This window comes from Arctopsyche grandis, chromosome 7, assembly GCF_051622035.1.
Source record: "Arctopsyche grandis isolate Sample6627 chromosome 7, ASM5162203v2, whole genome shotgun sequence".
In the NCBI taxonomy this organism is placed as follows: domain Eukaryota; kingdom Metazoa; phylum Arthropoda; class Insecta; order Trichoptera; family Hydropsychidae; genus Arctopsyche; species Arctopsyche grandis.
Genome location: NC_135361.1, coordinates 6,057,536 through 6,080,678, shown reverse-complemented (window position 1 = coordinate 6,080,678; position 23,143 = coordinate 6,057,536). Strand labels below are relative to the sequence as shown.

General features: G+C 34.4%; 3 protein-coding genes across 3 annotated transcripts in view; 2 read left to right on the top strand and 1 right to left on the bottom strand.

Annotated features, from left to right (window-relative positions):
* The window catches only part of LOC143914011 (uncharacterized), a 122,997-nt gene that overhangs the window by 25,581 nt on the left and 74,273 nt on the right, over window positions 1-23,143 (top strand). The gene's annotated exons all lie outside the window — the stretch shown is intronic.
* Window positions 3,943-10,063, top strand: LOC143913997 (beta-1,3-glucan-binding protein-like). The gene is made up of 8 exons (XM_077434067.1): window positions 3,943-4,170; window positions 6,313-6,540; window positions 6,622-6,839; window positions 7,965-8,104; window positions 8,172-8,335; window positions 8,411-8,659; window positions 9,369-9,520; window positions 9,603-10,063. Exons 1-8 carry the CDS (start codon window positions 4,050-4,052, stop codon window positions 9,789-9,791), a joined length of 1,461 nt encoding a protein of 486 aa, XP_077290193.1. The 5' UTR covers window positions 3,943-4,049; the 3' UTR covers window positions 9,792-10,063.
* Window positions 10,010-21,829, bottom strand: LOC143913996 (beta-1,3-glucan-binding protein 1-like). The gene is made up of 8 exons (XM_077434066.1): window positions 21,459-21,829; window positions 15,061-15,300; window positions 13,458-13,747; window positions 13,243-13,379; window positions 12,203-12,369; window positions 11,908-12,132; window positions 11,683-11,825; window positions 10,010-10,289 (listed from the first exon to the last, which is right to left on the bottom strand). Exons 1-8 carry the CDS (start codon window positions 21,589-21,591, stop codon window positions 10,101-10,103), a joined length of 1,524 nt encoding a protein of 507 aa, XP_077290192.1. The 5' UTR covers window positions 21,592-21,829; the 3' UTR covers window positions 10,010-10,100.

The window sequence follows — 23,143 nt, the reverse complement described above, 5'->3', positions numbered from 1 at the left end:
TCGTTTCGGTCTTCCATAGGCTGATTCTTCTAGGGCTTTCCGGTGCGCTTGGCTACCACGGAAAGGTTTATCTGCACGGGGGTAGGAAGCTGCGTGGAGATACAGGTGACGAACTGGTCGAATTTCAAGGGAGGGAGTGATGATAACTCAACCGTCCCACGGCTATCCAAGATGGCTGATCTCTGGACGCGTCTGCGATGGAGACGGCTCGGGAGAGATAGAGGGGGGGGGCACGCCTTTGCCATTTGACGGTCGAAGTGCGAATGGACGAGAGCCGCCGGCTCTCGTCTCCTTTTCGCAGTAAAAAAACTCAAGGTCTGGGTTGCCATTCGAAAAAACTAGCAACCACTGCCAACTGACAGGGACGAATGGGAGAACGTCGCATTACAAAATGCAATTAAAATTCATTGAACACAATGAAAATACAACGAACATACAATGAAAATACAAAAATAAAAATTAACATTAAAAATAATGTATCGATTCTCTTTTTTTTAATACTATTGAGAATCCGTCTCGGTCCTTGTCGCTCTTACTTCCTAGAATCTGGGAATCACCCAGGTTGAACCTGACACCATGCTTATACGGTAAATGAACTACTAGTCATATGTGAACCGGTAACAGGATAACCGGTCGCTCTAGATCGGTCACACGTCGTCACCCATCACACTAAAACTGGTAGCAGGAAAACTGGTCACACCCAAAAATTGGTCATGAGAAAACTGGTTACACCCAAAAATTGGTCACGAAAAAACTGGTCACACCCAATAATTAAAAATTGGCCGCATTTTCGGGTGTGACCAGTTTTCTCGTGAACAATTTTTGGGTGTGACCAGTTTTCTCGTGACCAATTTTTGGATGTGACCGGTTTTACGGTGTGTGACCGATCTAAAGCGACCGGTTATCCTGTTACCGGTTCATATTTGACTAGTAATCACCGAACCATGCTATACACCTATTCACTGACACTACACAAGCGCATTTGTTCGTGCCAACTCTCGGTAACAGACCTATACATAATAGTTGGACTTTTTGTGTGTTTTTGAGTCCGTTGCTTTTAAAACTTATCAACTTCAACACGTATAAAATGATAGCATGGGGGGGGGGGGAGGAATGAAATTAAGGTGTGGTTTAATGCACGAATATTATTTATATGACAGATGGGAAGGAAGTAAAGTAGTAGCTACCAACATGGTAAAATCGGTCCCAATTCACAATATGATGACCCAAAATGTCGTAGAGCGCTTATAATAGAAATACGACAGTGTTCGACGACGATAACACCCTTGGATTATGAATTAGATCCAGATGTAGTAAGACACGAAGATAACTGGCGTCTAGCAGGTTTGCTATGATTTGCACTGATGTGCGTATTGTGATTTTTTATTTATTTGACTTAATAAGTAAAAATAAGTATCAGTACATTTTAAGCACCCGAATAAAAATAAAAATAGACATGGAAAATAAAAACAAAAATATAAAAAATATTTTTGTTTCGAAAGCATTATGTTTTTATTTTCCATGTCTATTTTTATTTTTATTCGGGTGCTTAAAATGTACTGATACTTATTTTTACGCTATAAATATTCGTATTCAATAAATATATTATTAAATTCAAATCCCTCCAATTATTTCATTACAAAATTATTTAAAAACACATTGAAAAAAGTTTGTGACCACTATATCGTTGTATACAATGACGCACATTACAGCGTACAATGATGTAGCGCACACAACACAAATTTGTGCTCTACTAATACGAAATTTTTCCTCACAATTTTACCGGTTTAAAATTCACCACACATCCAATTAACCCTTTTAAACAAAATCAAAAAATAAGGTGGCCAGAACACTATCCTAATAAACATGTTTCAATAGAAAATACTCAATATAATATAGTATTAACAGTGGAAAAAAATCCCAAGTGAAAATACGTAATTTTGACTTTTGATTTGAACTGGACGACTACTTTGAGAGATTTGAAAGTTGAAAAGTACTACAAATAAAAGATAAAATACCCGACTGTAGATTCCACTATTCATTTTGAACAGAAAATTAACAGATTTTGAGAAATCGACCGAACAAAACCAAGATATAGAAAAATCGCGCGATTTAAAAAACACATACATATATCTCCGAATCTCGAGCCAATAGACAGTTTTTATTACCAGATTCGTGTTCACAGGGCATAGATCTATAAGAAAAGTCATATCTCGTCTCTGAAACATTTTTCGTGTCGAACAGTGATATTGGTATGTATTTCTGCGGTAAAAAAAGAAGATATTGAATTTACATATCTATACTAATACTTGTATGCTGATTTTTTGCCCCTTGTGATGTTTACATTGAATTAGGCTGATTATATTTCTTTGCAACAAAAAACTGAAGCTAAAAAAATGTATATATTCTGGAAAAATAATTTACAAGATTTTCAATTGTTATTATTATTTTGAATTGAATTATTATTTTAAAATAATATTAAAGTAGGTATGTCTATATTTTGTTTTTATAAAAAAAGGGTCAAAATAAAAAACTATGGGACTTAAAAAGCAGGATTCTCCCACGAGAATTATAATCAGCCTACAATAAATACATAGATGTATATGTCCATGAAATTAGCTACTAAATGAATGTATGTAAATATGAGTTCGAAGTTAGGATGGAACAAATACAATACATAAATCCATTTAGATTTTGATTTCCGATTTAATTTCCGATCCTTTTAATCAGGGGAGGGGGGGGGGGGATTTTTAACCAGTAAGGAATAACTTTCTGGGGTAGGTGTATTATATTAAAAAAAATGAGTGTATATGAATTTTAACTACTTCTTTTAATCATTTTTTATTTATAATTTTTTATCAATAAAATTAAGATTATAAAATTATTAAGAGATTTGGGTATAAACGCATATTTATCAAATTATTTCCTGAAAATACATTGAACGTTTTTTTTAAACTAAGAAATATAAAATTAGCATTTAATAAATGTTGAAAACTATAATGTTATTATTATAATATAATAATTATTTACAATACCATTTTATTCATAATAATACATTAAACAACGTGGATAGTCCCGCCAACCCCCCCTCCCCCGAATGACGGCCTTGCTTTTAATTCCATTATAATTTTATTCTGACTGTGTCTCCCCAAAAATAGAATTTTGGTTTGCGCCTCCCTTGACAGGGTCTGGGCCTCCCAAGGTTGAGAAACGCTAATCTATTATATAATTTCGAAAGATACTATGTATGTATGTAAGTTTTGGTTCGTAGAATCCGTGACGTTATCGAAATTTAAAAAATCAGATTTTCCATGACGACGATATCGATATCGATTTCGATTCCTTTTTCAGTTCCGGATCCCGATTCCTTTTTCAATTCCGGATCCCGATTCCTTTTTCAGTTCCGGATCAGGATTCCTGTTTCAGTTCCGGATCCCGGTTCCCTTTTCAGTTCTGAATCAGTATCCCTGTTTCAATTCCGATTCCCGATTTCCGTTTCAGTTCTGGATCCGGATTCCTGTTTCAGTTCCAATTCCGATACATACCCGGTTCCAATTTTAGTTTCGATTCCCTAATATATAAAAATAAATCATTCGTTTCTGATTGGCTGTCGTTAAATATAATTTTTTTTCGATTCAAATAAATTTAGTAAGAAAACCAATGAATATTTACTGTAAGATTAGAAATGTTTAAGCGGTTTTTATTACAAATACAGAGCGAAGCCGGGTAAAACCACTAGTCATTAATAATTTTAAAATTATTAAAACACCATAATACTTGCATTTCTTCAAATTTAGTTCACATTGTTAAGAAAGTACACAAAAATAGGCGACCACTATTTTCAGGTTTATTGGATGTGCACATTGTCAAAAGGCTTTATGATGGGTTGCTCTTTTTTTATGAATTCACAAGAAATAAATTGGGAATGATAATGATATGCGCACACGAACACACACATCGCAATAGCAGGTCGACCATTATCGAGTTGAGGTCACGATTCGAGTCTGGGGTATCCAACCACATCAGTAGGAGGAGATCAATCGTCGAAGATGTTGGCTCGGCTGGTCTTCTTGGCCGTGACCTGTTTCGTGACGATCGGTGCACAATTCGTGGTGCCTCCTATAGAAATACAGGCGCTGCAACCGAAAGGGTTAAGAGTCGCCATTACAGGTAACTTTTGCTGAGATATTTTTGTTACACTAAGGTGAGGGTCGTCTCCTTAAGTTGAGGGTCGACGATTGCAAAAAGTCAGCGATCCCAAACAGATAATTGGATATCGTAAAATTGCATACATCGGTTGTTTGATTTGTTTATTCAAGCAGTAATGTTCTTTACGGATTTATGGTTTTTGCTTTGGTACTTTTTTTTTTGAGAAAACCGGTTTGAAATGTTTACTCATTCGATTTTAATTCGATGTGTGTTTGCTAGAAAGAGAATAATACGAACCTTCAAATCGATTTTTAATTATTTTATTTTCATTTGATTTTTTATAGTGAGTTTTGATGAAAATGGCCTCGTCTCTTTGGATAGACGGTTTCCATATTTGATCGGCGTTTATGATAGATTTTTTCAATCATCACATCATATATAATATCACTATTTTGTGTGTCTGTGTGTATATATGTGTATCTGCGATAACGCTTGCCGTATTGCATATAATATAATAGTCGTTTCAATTCGACATATATACATACATATGTACGTCTCAGCTAAAACACTGCCAACAAAATGTACGAATCTAATAACAAAAGAAAAAACTTATATATATATATATACTGTTTGCTGCCAATGTTTCCTCTAGGCAAGTCTGAGTATTTAGCGCCATCTATTGAAAATTTATTTAATTAATTAATTAAGTAATTAATTTTCCTATTGATGTTTTATATTGTTTATATGTACATAGGTAGGTAGCTAGTACTTACCTTTTTTTTTTGTATTAAATTAAATATATTTAAAAAGTATTTGAAAAAAATACGACCGCTTTCGGATCTAACACCAATTTTATTCAGTTTATTTCAAATCGAAATAATGTTATAGTATTACATATGTATATCTAAGATAGCAATGAAAATATTTTAATTTTCTATTTCAATTCTATTGATCCAGTTTCTAGTTATTACTGTAAATAACTTGTAAAAAACTTATGTGGTTATTATGTGTGTCTGCGATAACGCTCGCCGTAGTATAATAGTCGTTTCGATTCGATATACATATGTACATCATAATTAAAACACAAAATGTTCGAATATACATGCCTACAAAATGTTCGAATATACATAATAATGAATCAAGAAAAAACCTGTATATATACTGTTTGCTACGAACATTTCCTCTAGAAAAATAGTCTCATATTTGGCACCATCTATTGAAAATTAATTTTTCTATTGGTGTTTTATATTGTTTATGTATGTAGGTAGTTTTTCCTTATACCCTGAAACTTTCATTGGGTCAAAAACCACCCGTTGAAATATCAACGGGCACAACCATTGATGTATAATACACTAGATCCGCCCTCACGCTTTATTCTGGTCTTCCTTTTGGCACATGCAAAATACATGGCGCATGCACAGTTTCTCTCAGTAGGTAGGTAGGTACCGCTGCGTCGTAGGGAAAAAAAATATTTTTTTTCCCAACTTCCCCGCTAGTTAAACCCCCCGCACCTCTCAGTTAGTGAAGACAAGATCTCCGACCAAAATCACACGTCAGGGCCCATCTAGTGTATTATACATCAATGGGCACAATTCTAGTCCATCGTTAGTCTAATACCGACACTCTATCGTTAAATTATACCCAATATATGTTTTGTAAATAAAATACGATATTCAATAACTACATGCTTTTATTACTATGAAAAATAGCTTTTGAATCAAATTAATGGTGAATATTTAAAAAGTTCGATGACTTTGTGAAACCCTTGAGAGAGGACATCAACCCTTCTGAAGAACAGGTAACATCGAACAACCTGTCTTATGTATACGTACGTATGTACTTATACATAGAAAATCTTGGAATATACTGCAGTACTGGTTGGGTTAATAACTTATCCATGTATTTATACATACATATGTACATATAAAAACACGGAAAATCCAAACAGTTGTGATAAAAATTATCTTTTTTTAATGCATTCTAATAATTTTTAATATTCGATCTATGTTTAAATAATAAACGAGTGAGAATTCTCAGAATAAATGGAAGCTCGCAGAAAATGTTAAACTGATAAAAAAAATGCATTAACTTACGAGCATTGTCTTCGAGTGTTAATATCACTAGACAATAACAATATGATCACTAATAGACTTTTGATTTCAGACGTTCCTGGAATCAAACTGTTTGGATTTCATGGCAAGGTAAACGAAGCCCTCGACGACAAAGAGAACGGCAACATCAACGGAGACGTAACCCAACCGGAAAATGGAAGGTGGATATTCCAAGATAGTGAGGTGGAACTCCGTGCAGACGACGTGCTTCAGTATTGGGTATTTGTACAACACGAAAACTATGGCTACCGAAAGGACAGTCAGAGATTCGATGTGAAGGGTGAGAGAAAATCGAATTGAACTGTGTGACAATACATTAAGTCAAGTTTTTGGTATGTTAACATTTTGATTCATATTGTAGTGCTAGTCCCTCCAAACACTCCATGGCAGATTAAAGCTGGGAAGCCAACACAGTCTGTAGGACCTACCAATAAACCCAATTGCCAACCATCGAAGACGACTATCAATAATGGACAGACCGCCTGTCGAGGACAATTGATATTTGAAGATGACTTTAAGAGTCAAGGAATAGATCCTGGCAAGTGGGTGATTGAAAGGAGAATACCGTCTGATCAGCAGGTTCGTTCCATCTGCCATTATGGTTAACTATGCATGTACATATGTATGTAGCTTTTCATGAACTTTGTGCAAGATTTCAATGCGGGTTCCTTTATTTATTAACAATAATAATAATATATAAATAAAAACGTGTGTGTGGGTATGTGGCGGATACGCCGACCAGTATGGAGATTAAAAAAAAAAACAAATCTTAGAATGCCAGGAGTATATGTTGTGCTAAGAGATATTTAATAAAATAAATACACGCGAACGAGGCGCACAACCAATCATCGTGATGTGGTTCACGAGGACTAAAAAATTTGACCAATTAGAGCAACGACGATACATTCAGAGTAATGGGTGCATTTTAAGCATCCACTATGTGGATCGTGTGGAAGAGACGCGGGGAAGCGGAGAAGTGGGGGGAGGTGGGGCGTCTGACACGTGCTCCTGATATTGAGCCCCTGCGCTGCGCTGCGTGGGAGCATACACACATACACACATCAACGAAGACAGTCACACCCACACATTCATTCATAATTTTTAACCGGTGAAAGCGTTGGTTCAGTGAGCGTGTAATGCGCGCACTCAACATTTTACTATTAATACGTCCGCGTGCCTATAAATTACCTTATATTATATTTATATATAACATATAAATTTATTTTAATTCTTGTATCAATTCCTTTCCGAAACCACCCGTTGAAAAGGTATGGAGATTTAAAAAAAAAACAAATTTTAGAATACCAGGAGTATACGTTATGCATACGGATGTGGCGTGACGACCGATCGTGTTGAGGAGATGCGGGGAAGTGAGGGGGGTGTGGAGCATCTGATGAGTGCTCCTGATATTGTGTGACTGAATTGGAATGGGTGAAGTCAGTGTCAAATGCGCTATGTGGGAGCGTACACATATCCAAAAAGACACATTCATTCATCATTTCGAACGGGTGAATGGGTTGGATCGGCGAGTGTGTAATGCGCGAACTCAACATTTTACTATTAATACGTACATTTTATCATATATGTATATAATATCGCTATTCTGTGTGTCTGTGTATCTGCGATAACGCTCGCCGTACTACATATAATAGTCGTTTATTGATCTCCATCATTTGAATTTATGAATATGTGTATTGATTTTAGGAGAATGAGTTTGTTTCATATCAAAAAGAAAGTGTAACGATTGTTGGTGAAAACATTCGCATTTATCCAAGTTTACTTGAACTTACTCGTGGATTTAACAAGGAGGCCGTAGAAACTGGCACATTGGACCTGAGAGCTGGGTAAGTAAAATAAAAATATGCAGTTTTTACATATGATTTCAATTGATACAATAAAATTTAATTGTAGTTGTACAGCGCCGATTGGAGCGGAATGTTATGTAGAGGCACAGAATGCAAATATTTTACCTCCAATTATATCAGGAAAGATATCAACCAGAAATTTATTCAGTTTTAAGTATGGAAAAATTGAAATTAAAGCAAAGTTTCCCATAGGCGAATGGTTATATCCAGGTTCGAATGAAATTTTATTTATCTTGTATGCAAGAATTAAGTAGTGTTTTTGTGAGTGTTTAATGTGTTTTTCAGAGTTATATTTAGAATCAGCTCAATCTAAGTATGGAGGAGCAGGTTATGACTCTGGTGTGATGAGAGTTGGTTTTGCCAGGGGAAACCCGGATTTGGATAAAGACGGTGAAAAATTGAATAACAAGGTATTGAGCGGAGGAGTGGTCCTTGACCAATTTGATCTGTGTCACAGTAGAAATTTGAGAACAACTACTGGTGCAAAACCGTGGGGTGATGACTATCATACGTACGGATTGATTTGGGATGACAGTAAGTAATTTTTCATCTGAAAAAAATTTCAAATCATGAAAATGTATATGTACTGCCAGTTAAAAGTTTGGGAGCATCAACATAAATTTAAGATAAAAACTTAGGGAATCTTAGAAACTCGAGGGAAATAAGCATTTAGCGCCATCTAAACGATCGACAAGCGCCAGACAGACTGAACCACAGATTAACGACACGTGTACCTTATGCGTGCTCACTGCTCGCACTTACACTAAGCGAGATCTACCTGAAGTCCCGACACACCTACCCTGTATACGTTCTGTGCTTCTGATACTTTAGTCCCGAATTTTGCCTTATTAAACTCGCCAGAAAGATCCAACTCAATTTTAATAATTGCATCTGTGCACATCGAAAGGTTACTCGTCATCTGATGTGCAATCTATCATTCGTGAAGTCGAGAATTGCGTTTAAAGCAGTCTGTCGGGCGCTTGTCGATCGTTTGCACCAAACCCCTTTTTTTATAGACAGGATATCTATTTGAGAGAATAACTTGGTTTTGTTTAGTTTTATTTAAAAACTTGCTTAGTTTTATCATCCTCAATGTTATTTTTCTCTCATATTATACATATATGTATTTGGATATGCTGAGCATTTGAAACGATCTGATCATTTTAGAATTTAGATATTTAAAGATATTACACTGATATCAAATGTGAGTGGTATTTATAATACAATATAATATTTATTTTAGACAAAATAACTCTTCAAGTCGATGGAAAAGCGTATGGAACAGTTGAACCACCTCAGGGAGGATTTGTTAGCCTCGCTACTGAGTGTCCAAAACTTTCCACACCAGCTGTCCGTTGGAAGAGTGGCAGTCTATTGGCACCGTTTGATGAAGAAGTGTGTATTAAATTGAAGTTATTACAAAACTATATACGTTTTCAAATCTAATTTTGTTTTTTGTTTTTTTATTTATTTGCAGTTTTACGTCTCTATTGGATTGGGTGTTGGAGGTATTTCTGATTTCCCCGATAATTCAACTGGGAAAATGTGGAAGAATAAAAGTGCGAAAAGCAAACGCGACTTTTGGAAGAAACAGCATGAATGGTACAACGTTTGGCCGGAAAATCGTTTCTTGTTAGTAGATTCCGTGAGAATATGGGCTTTATAAGAAATATAATGATAATTTAGGCACTGTTTTATCGGATAATTAGTGTGATGCTCATTAATCGTTGAACAGCGTTCCTCGACTGCTTATTTGATAATAATGATCTGGTGATAATGATGCATTTAAAATAAATTATCTTTAATAATTATATTGATTTTGTATTGAATTGAATTTAAAATCTGTATTTTTTTTTATATCTGTAAACACAAAATGAAGGAATAATAAGATGTCAACCAAAATTTATTATTTATACATATATATATATATATATTTTTTAAATAAAACAATGAAACAAAATAGTGCATTCACTAATTATAAAGCGTACACTTTAACAGATTCGACTTGGAGAGCACTAGAGTCCCCGAACCACGTTGGATACCAACGATTTCGAGATTTCCAAAAATTGAGAACTCCTTTGGTCGCTCTGTTTACCCATGGTTTATCTTTTCCATCTTGAAATTCGTTTATTCCGCCGACATTCACTCCCAACGAAATGTAGAACTGTAAAAACGAAAATTTTCATTAATGTCTAACATAAAAATACATTTAGAAATAGACAGCAACATAAAAACCTTAAATGCACCCTATACCTACATGTTTTATAAAAATATACATGTATATAGTAATTTATAAGTTAGAAGATAGGTAATCGATACATTGGAATGTATACGACCTTGCAGAAAGAGGTGAATTGGAGTGGAAATATTTAGACAACAGGCCGAGGTTATCATCACCATAGCTCATGACCCTCAGCAATAAGGAAATGACAGAACAGAAATTAAGTTTAAATACTATGACGATGATCAAACATTTAAATGCAGCTCTAATTGGCTTCTTGAATTTTAAATGATACAAAATAATTTTGAACCGAAAGAATATTCATATTGTAACGTAGAGATTAGGTGAGTGGCGCTCGTGGACCGATGGTTTACTAGCGCAGAATGGCCTCTACGAATGAATGAGCCGTATGCAACGGCCAATGGGATCGCCTGACTCATCAACCAATAGTTGTGGAGCCCTAACGGGTATAAATATGGGGCGCTTTCGGCTTGGAAACCATTCCGACCTGGAGCGCCGACGAGAGCATACGAATAAACACCTTCTACAACCCTCCTGCGTCTTTCTCTCCGATTCTGGAAGCCCCCTCTTCACGTCCACACAGCAATATTTTACTTTTTCAATATACATACATACATATGTGCCAGTTATTATGAAACCAGAATAAGTCATTTTGGTAATAAAATTATGAACTTTTTTGACCCAAAAATGTAATATTATTATACTGATCAGTAAGAATGTTAACAATTGATTAAAATTACTTTTTAGTGTGAACTTTAATATATGTGTGGTAGAGATTCCTGACAGATGACGCTGTTCAGGACCATGGTTGGGATGTGGCGGTTGAGGTGAAGATCAAACCGTGCGTTTTCAGTCATGTTGTTTATTAAGACGATACGTGCGGAAGTTTAGCGACCAACCGCGCGGAGCGCAGGTCCAACTGCTACTAACCGTTACATTTCTACCCCTTTTAAATCCTCTTCTTCGTAACATACTCTTTCTCAGCCATAGCCCATACATTAGAATTTCATTCAATTCCAACCCTACATATGTAAATGTATTTTTGTCATTACACTTTCATCCTCCGACGAAAGGGTCTCTTAGACTGTATTCGTTGGGGGGGGGGGGGGTGGCCTCATGTTGGGGGCTTTAAGGGTCAAATTTACAAATTGACCTTTAAAGCGGGCTTAGAATTACACTTTCATAATAACTCGTGCATATAGTGGCAAAACTAAAATATTTTTATTCTCCAATCTGTTTAACTAATCCAGGGTACTAATATAGCATTCAATCATTGTTGATAATGATTGACATTTATATAGATAATCGCACTTACCAGTTCATCAAAGGGTGCCAGGATCGTCCCTTTTAACCATTGTTGAGAAGCAGGTTGATGATCTTTTCCAGCATCTTGGAATCCTTCAGGTGGTGGTTCTATTTTTCCATACTCAACATCGTCTACAAACATTGCTATGCTATCTGTAAAGTTGAATATTTTAAATATGTGTTCTCATTATGTATGTATATATATTATTCTTTGAGAAATTTCTGAAATTAAAACCTGGCTTCCATACGAGTGTGTAATTGTGGAAATTTCGACTCCAACTTTCTATTCCTGATTTTTGCCTCAATCCAAAATGCCGAAACGGTTCTGTGTCACCCATAATCACACCACCTTCGAGGACTTTAGACATGGCTGGATTTCCTTTGGTGAATGCTATCCTCATAATTCCAGATCCATAACGTTTCGAGCCGTATACTGGTTCTTTCGGCTCCAGCAGTATCTCTATAATTATTCATCCAATATTATTGGCAGTTCTACATTTGAAAAGAAAATTAAAGCAAGTTTTACATACCAGGGTATATCCAATCCCCCTGTGGAAGCTTTGCTACGATTTCAACTCGTCCGTAGACGAAACTGAACTTATTTTTAGTTTGAACTTTGGCGCTTATAACTGGTGGCAGAATTGCTGGCCCAGATGCAGTCCTGTTGCACTCAAATGAGCCTATTTCTCCAGTACATCTGAAACATAAGAATTTTTTTAATATTATACATTAATGATCTGTTGGTCTGATGTAAATTAACTTTACCGTTCATTCACATGTTTAATACAGGTTTTTCATTCCAAATTGTCCCTTTTTCATTTCAAATTGACCCTTTATCAATGTAAATTTGGAATGAAAAACCTATATTAATGACGAGTAGAAAAATTCAACCAATCTGTCACTGATAATTTGATAATTTGACTACTATAATATAATGATTATAAATTTAAATTTGGTCTTTTGAGTAATCGAATTAGTGAGACTTTAACTTATTTATTATCATCAGTGATAAATTAAGCTTATCAAATTAAGCATTTTGTATGTATCTTCAATGAGATACATACAAAATGAGCTGGTATGGGCGCATATACACATGTAAATGCATACAAATTATCGATGCGGTGCAAACGATCGACAAGCGCCAGACAGACTGAACCACAGATTAACGACACGTGTACCTTATGCGTGCGCACTGCTCGCACTTACACTAAGCGAAATCTACCCGAAGTCCCGACACACCTACCCTGTATACGTTCTGTGCTTCTGATACTTTAGTTCCGAATTTTGCCTTATTAAACTCGCCAGAAAGATCCAACTCAATTTTAATAATTGCATCTGTGCACATCGAAAGGTCACTCGTCATCTGATGTGCAATCTATCATTCGTGAAGTCAAGAATTGCGTTTAAAGCAGCCATCCAGTTAATCTGTGGTTCAGTCTGTCTGGCGCTTGTCGATCGTTTGCACCAAACCCACAAATTATACGTTTATGCTCGACTAAAATTTCCAAGCTGGACGGCTTTGACTTATTTACATATATATTTTGAAATCATATTTTATTTTACTACTGACGTTTGACTAAGATCCAACGTTGATCTGACGAAATTGTCTCCGTAACGATTTTCCAAAAGTGTCGGTTTAATAAACAGTTTTCCATCCTTAAAGAATAAATTTTCAGTTTCGTCCATGTATACTACAAATGGAAAATCCTACAAACAGAATGAAAGTTTGTTATAATTTAAACAAAGATAGAAGAACCATTTGTAGTTATGAACATGCAATCATACCGGTTCATCTGCAAACTTGACCTGTGGGGTCCACAAGTCACCCAGAGACACTGATTTTGAGAATTGGTCATCGAAAAGTAATTGGCCTTGGCATACGTATCCCGGAATCGACACTCTGGTCTGAGATCTTGAACAGGTGGGGATAGACGTAGACGGTGTAGTCGTTAAGGGTCTTGTTGGTGGTTTGTTAGTAGTTGTTGTTCTTGGTATTGTGGGTACTACTCCTCCAGGAACACCAGCGCTTGGATTTGAAGACTCTATATATGGTGTGCCATCTCGGTTTACATAACCTGATGAAATATATATTAAAATAATATTTTCTGGTATAAAATTAAAATAGCACTTTTTTTTACGGTTTTACGAAGACGGTTTTTACTAGTATACCTACATATACATATTTACGAAGAACAAATAGTACTTGACAAAAAATAATCTTTTGTTAAGAGGACTCCATCGATTAACTTAATTTATATTTTTTTGATTGCTGGTTACTAAAATAGTGTTGCGTAATGGTGGGTGGAGGATCCAAGTAAAAGGCCAAAGTCGTGTCACAGCATTTATTGATGATTAAGGAGATACACGCACTGGCAGTGCTCCGTCCAGAATGTCTTGATATCGCCTAAGGGCTGGGCTGCACCGTGCAACTTTGTCGGCCGACTAGTTGCGCGACACGAAAAAATGTATGGAAATGTGTGCGACAAACAAGTTGACGGGTGTAGCATGTCCCATCTACCTGCATGCATTGGTCTGGTCGCCCTCAACCAAGTCGCTCGCAAGTCGCACGGTGCAGCCCGGCCCTAAGTACCGCCCTATATCGCGTCGGTTGCTCAAGGCATCCGGTTACTTCCCTATTATTTAAGCGTGTACCCGGATATGTATTCCCACGACACCCAGTCCCACGGTATCGGTCTCTTCTGTGAAGGGACCAAATAGCGGCCACTTCGGTGGCCATTGATTGGCCTACATGCACTTAGAGTCTAGAGATAATCCTTGAAACCAATTATAACGGTCACACAGTCTCTGGGATGCTACTCGGCCTAATCCGATTGCAACTACTCGGCGGTGTACGTAACAATAGTTTCAATGTATAAGTGTTTGTTTCCCATACATAAAAAAAACTTGCCCAACAGTAAATTAATCTTAATGAGATAAAAAAAATACACAATATTAACAAAAAAAATACACCTATTTCATATTTTCGGTGTGAATTATCATTATTAGTGTTTCAAACAAGTCATATTTAAATTATGTCTGTGGGATATTGTAAAAAGAATTCAAGCAGTAAGTGGGTAAGATATATGTATAATATATTTATAATATTAGGAGGACGGATGTATTATGGAAACAGGAATGAATTTGATGGTTTCCAAATTTTGTTGGTTTAATATACTTAATATATGATGAATAAAAATTGTATTATATAAACTATGCAGTAATGAAAAATGCATGGAGCTTTCACTATACGATGGATGGCGAAATGCTGATTATGAGTGTTTTAAAATAAAATTTAATTTGTTTAGTGGAACGTAATGATATTCGATGGTATTTTGGGCTATTATATCATCATTAAACCGCCTTTAAATAAAATAATGCAACATCTAACCTGTTACGGTCCATCTGGCGTCCTCTTCTCGGTAACCCAGCTTTTTTTCGCCATCAAAATAATCAACATAAGTCCAAAAATATACTGTATCACCGATGTTCAACTTTGCATATTTGTCTTCGAAAGTCCATCGTCCATTTTTTGCACTGAGAATGTCCTTTGACCATGTACCACCCTCCAACCCCATCATTTCTTGATTCAACTTGCCATGGAAAGCAAACAATGTGATTCCTTCTTCGTCTAAAATTAAGTTTCAACAAAATACATTGAAATCTCAATAAATATAATCATCATTTTAAAATGATTTATGATGTAATTTTCGTTTTTTCAAAGATGGCACAACATGTAGAAATGCGCAATTTATTATCCATCATATTAAACCGGTTAAAAATCATTTAGATAATAAATCATTACTCGTCACGAATCAAGGAACAAGTTTTTTTTTGTAAATTTTAATTCAGACAATCAAACAGGTAATTTTTTATACACTAGCACAGTTATACAATCTTGATTAATATACCTGTGCAGGTTTAATCAAAATGTCAAAGGTAAAATATTTTTGATGGAATAAAACGGTATTGTAATTTGTAGAAAACTTTGATCGTTTACTTTTAACTTATTCCTATTTATTTATTTATTTATTTTTTACATATATACCAAGAAGGCCTTACAGGTAACCCCAATGCGCCTTCCTGGCCAATTACAAAGTTTGCAGCATTTTTTTTATTAAACAAGTTGCTGAATTACGAGACACTGAAAACCCCGCAAATTAACGAGACATATATGAATTGTACATAAATGTTATTGTACATTAATCAATCTCAAATAGTGGTGACATAGTAGGTAGGAAGGATATTTATCCAATTTTACCGGGAACCGTTTCAACAATGAAATCAGAGAAAATTGCCAAACTCTGATAGGAAACGATCGACCTGGAGTCACAAATCCAGGTCTGACCAGCAGCACTACAGATATACTCAGAAAATTTATTTTCAATCGAGGTCAGCTCATGGGATCGAACCCGGCGCCTCTCGACGCTAAGCAGAAGCTTAACGACCGAGCTATGCTGCTGGCTAATTGAAAACAATAATGCAACTTTGTCATAAATAATAGGCAACAATACATATTATAAATAAGAGGTTCTTCTTAATTATGTGTACATGAATTGGTCATGTTGATTTTATTCCTATGAATTGAATTTTAACAAAAAAATACACATAATAATATAAGGAAAACATTTCCAAGAAGAATGATTCTACGAATAATCGTTACAGTGACATGTATATTTATTTATCATACAAAGTGAATTTTTTTTAATCTCAGTTAATATTATAAATATTATATTTAGTGTAATATGTTTTGAAAATATTATTGCAAGAGTGAAAAACCAATTTATCACTAATTTTGATAAAGGTCATTATTGCCGGTTCATTGTATGAGTTATTATCACATTGCTATTATTATTATAACTAATGTTACAACTTGTAAGTTGTAACACACCCGAACTATAATTCGGGGAGATAACGATATAGCAGGTATAGCTTCGGTCCGCATCTACATAGCTAGGTATTTTATGTTCTATTACCTTTGTGACTGCCAGATCTATTTTTTCAAGGATGTCGAGTATTGGTTGGTCATCGAAAGAACTACATATGTCCTAGACAGAGAGATGTAATAAGAATAGAGGGGCCCTTACGAATAAATAATTGTTGTCAATTTTACGCGGTACGTCTCTATAAATACGCTACATCGCACGGAATACAATCGGATCAATTTACTTATAAAAATGTATCCCATGTTGTTTATTGTGTGTTTTTGAATGTATTGTGCAATTTTTACCGATGCTTGCCCATCTTGCGAGTAATGTAAACAAACGGAGAAGTTTTTATCGGACATACGTCGACCACCAAGCGTTAGATACCACTGATGCTAAAATTATTTAGGTTTGTCTATGGACAGAATGTCACTTGACAACAATACATATAACACCCAAAGCCACGTCTATTAATATTACATTTATCTGGTTCTAGATGTTAGATTAATGCTGCGTACGGACCAAACCAACGACGATTTTGGTCCAACGTTTTAACCTGCAGGATAAAACCAGTAGCGTACAAAATATCGAAATAAAAATTAAATTTAAAAATTGAAATTAAATATCAAAATTAAAAATATTATTATTATATTAAAATTAAATTCAAATATCAAAATAAAATTATAATCAATATATTAAAATTAAAATAAAATATTGAAAGTTAAAACAGAACATGCCCAATTTAAATAAATTTTCAAGATTGACCTAAAATTAGATCATCAACAATCACATACAGGTAATCCTCGACTTTTGTTTGTCGAAGATGTTTTGACTTAAAAAAAATCAAAGAATTATTATTTTTACTTCCCCGTAATGCGCAGTTACTGAGAATATCTCATGTATAAGTATGGGTGACCGAGCGATGGTCCCAACCCGGTATGTTGTCGGTTTATCAAACGAAATTTTTTTAGTCTTCAATTGTTTCTCTCGCCGAAATAAATCAATTAATTAAATCATTTCAGAGGTAAATTTTATCGGATAATGTGTGATTATTAATTTTATTTCGACGAAAGAAAAAAAACCCTTTGACAAATCACCGACATTCGACACCGCGTTTTTTTATGAATTGTTTTTTTTTTATCGATCGTCGACGGTAGAAATACAGTAACATCTCGTGACGACTTTAACAATATTTTTTTTCACTCGTAAGCAGAGAAATTATAATATTTCTCTGGTTTTAAATGCGCATCGTCGTAATTCAAAACATTTTTGTAATTCAAAACATCAACGATGATCTAATTTTAGCTCAATCTCGCTCTTTAGCTTGATTTTGATATTTAATTTCAATTTTAAAATTTAATTTTTATTTCGATATTTTGTACGCTACTGCTGGTTAAAAAGTTGGCCCAAAATCGTCGTTGGTTTAGTCCGTAAGCACCATAAAACAATATATTTACATGAATGAACTTGAAAACGTTCAGTCTCTCTTGTCGTCTGGTCCGGTTCAGAACTAAATGTTTTGGTTTTCTCAGAAAACTTTTTTGTCTGTTTTTCTGGTTAGTTTTTATTCTGCTAAAATTTTCAACACTATATTTCTCACACAATATTTATCACATGGTAATATGTTTGTACTACTCGCAAGCACTTCATTTTTGTTGGCAGTGTTTTAGCTTTGACGAACATATGTATTATAGTACGGCGAGCGTTATCTTACACAGACACACAGCCAGAATAGCGATATTATATACATATATATGTATGATTCTAAAATCTATGAGGAAAAAAATTAATAGTATTTGTCAGTCAATGTCGTATTTTTGTACATACGTCTAGAATCCGACGTCTTCTCATCAACAAAAACAAACACAAAAAATTGTGATGTACATATCTTATGTGAAAACAAACTGCTGTAAAGTTTAATATTAGGAAAACCAGTTATTACGTATTAAGTACTTTGGATTTGACGCAATTTCCTTGGAAACCAGTTTTTGTCGACCAGTGTGAACTACATACGTATTTCAAATTACAGGACTAAATCTCAATTAAAACATCAATTGTCTACTTGTTTTAATTATTTTTTTAATAGCTACTATTGAAAATTTTAAAATGATTTTTAAAAATTCAATGAATGATACAGACGCTCGTATGAAATTAAAAAAATAAGAGTTTAAATCAGGTTTTCATGTGAAACGTGTTCCCAAAAGAAAACTCGAGAACAAAGATTTTACTGCAAATATTCACGGCAATAGAAAATGGTTACATTCATACATAAAAATAAAATTTAACATGCCTATTATATTTGTGAAATATAATGCAAAAGTTTCAGCCTAATTCATTCAGCGGCTTAAGAGGGCTGTACACCAGCGCCTTGTCCATACAAACGTATTACACTTTTATCTTCCTCAATAATGGCAATAGAGAAATTATTTTTTAATACGCTATGGATATCCACTATTAGCATGTTTCTGTGGTATTATTTTTTTTGATTAGTAATTTTTTATATGAGTTAGGAGCCGCCAAACATCTATAAAATCGCCTCTTTTTTACACGCACGAAAAGAGTCCAGCGTGTTTATTTAACGGTTGATTTTTAGAAAAATACGATCACACAAACATAGAAAATATCTTTCTCTTACCGATGATGACATTTTTTTTAAATTGGTCCAATTTCAGAGGAGAAAACTAGAGAATACGAAACCTCGATTTTGTCGATTTAAAATAGATATTATCTGGTCGACGTGCAACTGTCGCATTCACTCAATATATATATTGATATTATTGTCGCATTCCCTCAATATATACATACATTCACTCAATATATATATCGAATAAAGGAATGGCAACAAAATTAACGTTTCGGGTATCCGGCCCTCTTAAGAGGGCTGTACACCCGAAACCTTAATTTTGTTACCGTTCCTTTCTTCGATATATATATTGAGTGTATGTATATATTGAGTGAATGCGACAATATATATCAATATATACATATATTGAGTGAATGCGACAGTTGCGCTTCGACCAGATAAAACGTGTTTTAAATTGACAAAATCGAGGTTTCGTATTCTACTATTTTCTCCTCTAAAACTGGACCAATTTAAAAAAAAATTCATCATCGTTATGAGAAAGATATTTTCTGTGCATCTATCGGCGTATTTTTTTTTAAATCGACCGTTAAATAACCACGCTAGACTCTTTTCGTGGGTTTAAAAAAGAGGCGATTTTATAGATGTTTGGCGGCTCCTAGCTCCTATAAAAAATAATTAATCAAAAAAATAAAACGATAGATGCACCCCAATGGTGGATATCCATAGCATATTAAAAAATAATTTCTCTAGTGCCATAATTGAGGTAGGGAGAAATATAGTACGTTTGTATGGACAAGGCGCTGCTGTCCAGCCCTCTTAAGCGATCAAATAATCGAAAGAAAAATTAGAAATAAAACACACATGTAAATGTAAGGGGGAGGTATCAATTTCAGCTGATTTAAAATTTGAAAAGAATTTTAATGTAACAATTAGCATTTAAACGATAGTTTTAGTATGATAGGAATAACGTTGTTCGAAATATCTACATTCTAACACATATACACATACCCATCCTCATTATTTAAAAAACCATGGAATCGAATCTGAGATCGATTCTAAATACAAATCAGTCGAAATGTTGAAACTACGATCACAACAATTCATCTACATATGTATTAATATCGTATATCTTGATATCAGGCGCGTAACTGCTAATCCGCACGAGTATGCGGTGCATGCAGGCCTTTTAGGTTTTTAAATAAAAATACTAGACATATTTTAAATGAAAGTCTTGCAAGTAAAGTTATAAGCTATAAACTTAATTTAAAAATTTCTATTAAACAGCTTTCGGATTTGTTAATTTCAAAATATAATTTTATGGAAAGTGAATTCGCTGAAGTATACACGGCCTTTTTGTTATATTTCACTTTGCTGGTCACTGTCGTTAGTGTTGAACAAACTTTTAGTAAATAAAAATTAATAAATGCTATAAAAGAAATTCGAAGAGTCGACTCAGGTCCAGTGAATTAACAATATTATCGATTGAACGTGAAGAAACTTCTAAATTGTTTTTGAAAGATGTAATTGCAGAATTTGCGACTTCGAAGGTGAGGAAAAAGGAACATTTAAATTATGAGTTAATTATCAATTTAATTTTAATAAAAAAACAACTACTAAAGGGGTGGGGGGGCTTTTTTCTTTACTAATACAGTATACTCTCGATTATCCGGGTGCGGATTATCCGTGCCTGAAAAATAATAATTATTTTTTTTAAATTAATACAACACAATCTTGGTCAAAAGTAAAGCCATTTACACTTGTACGATCATGGAGAAAGATTCTTCCTGCCATGGAAACAGATTTAGTAGATTCTGAAGAGAATGAAGCAAATGATATATCTGAAATATTTGGATTATTGGAAAATTTAAAATGTTTTCAAAACGTGGATAAAGAAAACATCCAGGAGTGGCTTAATCATGATTTAAGTGATGCATGGATGATGCAGATATCGTTTGTTTTGTTTCGCAAGAGGAAGAAAATGAGAGTGACACTACAAGTGAAGATGATACCCGTGATTACATTAGTCATAAAACAGTACAACACTAATTTAATTTGAATAATTTGTATTAAAATTATGAATAAAAAAATTGTGTAAATATGATATTATATTTGAAACCAAGTCAAAATTTGATGGTTCGGATTATCCGTGTTTTTCAATTATCCGTGCCCTTCCTCCCCAGCATTAGCCGGGATAATCGAGAGTATACTGTATTACCAACGTTTCTAGTTACGACCCTGCTTGATATGTACTTGTGTTACAGATAAAGCAAAATAAATCACCTGGAATTGAAACCCTCAATCCTCTAGGGTAGATTGCCTCCAATTTAGCTGGTGGTACTTCATATTGTCCCGAACACAAGGCAATTATACAAGAAGCAAAAACCCAAAACAACTGCATCTTTTCGAGATGCATCCGAGTCGTTCGCTCACCAGCGATGTATTGATAAAACGAGTTCTTGTTGGAGAACGACTGTTACTCGCCGAAGCGAAACTCGAAATGATATACCAATTACCCCTCCAAGAAGAATGTTAACAGACTTGACGATGAGTCAGTGTGATGGAATATGTATAACCAGTTAATAAAATAAGTAACAAAACAGAGTTCGTCGACTGGAGGATACATAATGATGGACATCATACATCAATATGATGAATTTATGATCAATTGCACTATTTATCTTGTAAATATTTTGCCTTGATCTTGATGACCTTTCTGCTAGTTATGCAATGTCATAAATAAATATTGTGCATAGTTTTTTTGAAGTAGACAGAAATAGAATGAAACAACAGATAACCGATTGATGGGTAGAATGGATGAATTGGAGTTGTATTGATAAAATAGTTACATGGTAAATTCTAGTAAATTCGATTTTCACTAATTTATATTGGAATTCAGCAATGACTGGGTAAAACATAAATAATAATGAACTAGTGTTGTACCCGATGACATATCATATCATGGGGTGTTGGCATATTAAGTTATTAAATAAATAAATAAATAAAATAAAAGAAATGTGTAGTCGTTCATGAGCTCGGTCCCCAAGCGGTCGAATTTTTTTCAAATACCTTTTAAATATATTTAATTTATATTTAATTGTTTAATATGAAAAAAGGTAAAACTACCTGCCTACCTACATGTAAACAATATAATACACCAATAGAAAAATATATAATTTCAATAGATAGCGGTAAATGATTTCTAAATTATTTCGATCTATTTGCCAAGCGGAAACATGAGTAGCGATCATTATATATAGAACTTTTTTCTTTTGTTATTGTATTCGTATATACGTTTTGTTGGATGTGTTTTAGCTGTGATGTTTAATATATACATTAGCCAGCAGCATAGCTCGGTCGTTAAGCTTCTGCTTAGCGTTGAGAGGGGGCGGGTTCGATCCCTGGGCCCGAGCCTCGAATGAAAAATGAATTTTTCAGAGTATGCTGTTGGTTAGACCTGGATTTGTGACTTCAGGTTGATCGTTTCCTATCAGAGTTTGCCAATTTTCTCTGATTTCATTGTTGAAACGGTTCCCGGAAAAAGAAATGGCTTAAAATCCTTTCTACCTACTATGTCACCACTATTTGAAGTATGATTGATGTACAATAAAATTTATGTACAATTCATAGATGTCTCGTTAATTTGAGAGTTTTTCAGTGTTTCGTAATTCAATGACTTGTAATAAAAATGCTGCATTTGTAATTGTAATTGTAATTTGTAATTGACCAGGAAGGCGCATTGGGATTTACCTGTAAGGCCTTCCTGGTATATATGTAAAAAAAATAAAAAAACATGTATATCGAATCGAAACGACTATTATAGTACGGCGAGCAGAGAAATGTAATATTAATAGAAGTGGCTTTAGGTGTTATATTATTGTCAAGTGACATTTTATCCACGGACAGATCTAAATAATTTCAGCATCAGTCGTATTTGACGCTTGGTGCTCGGCGTATGTCCGATAAAA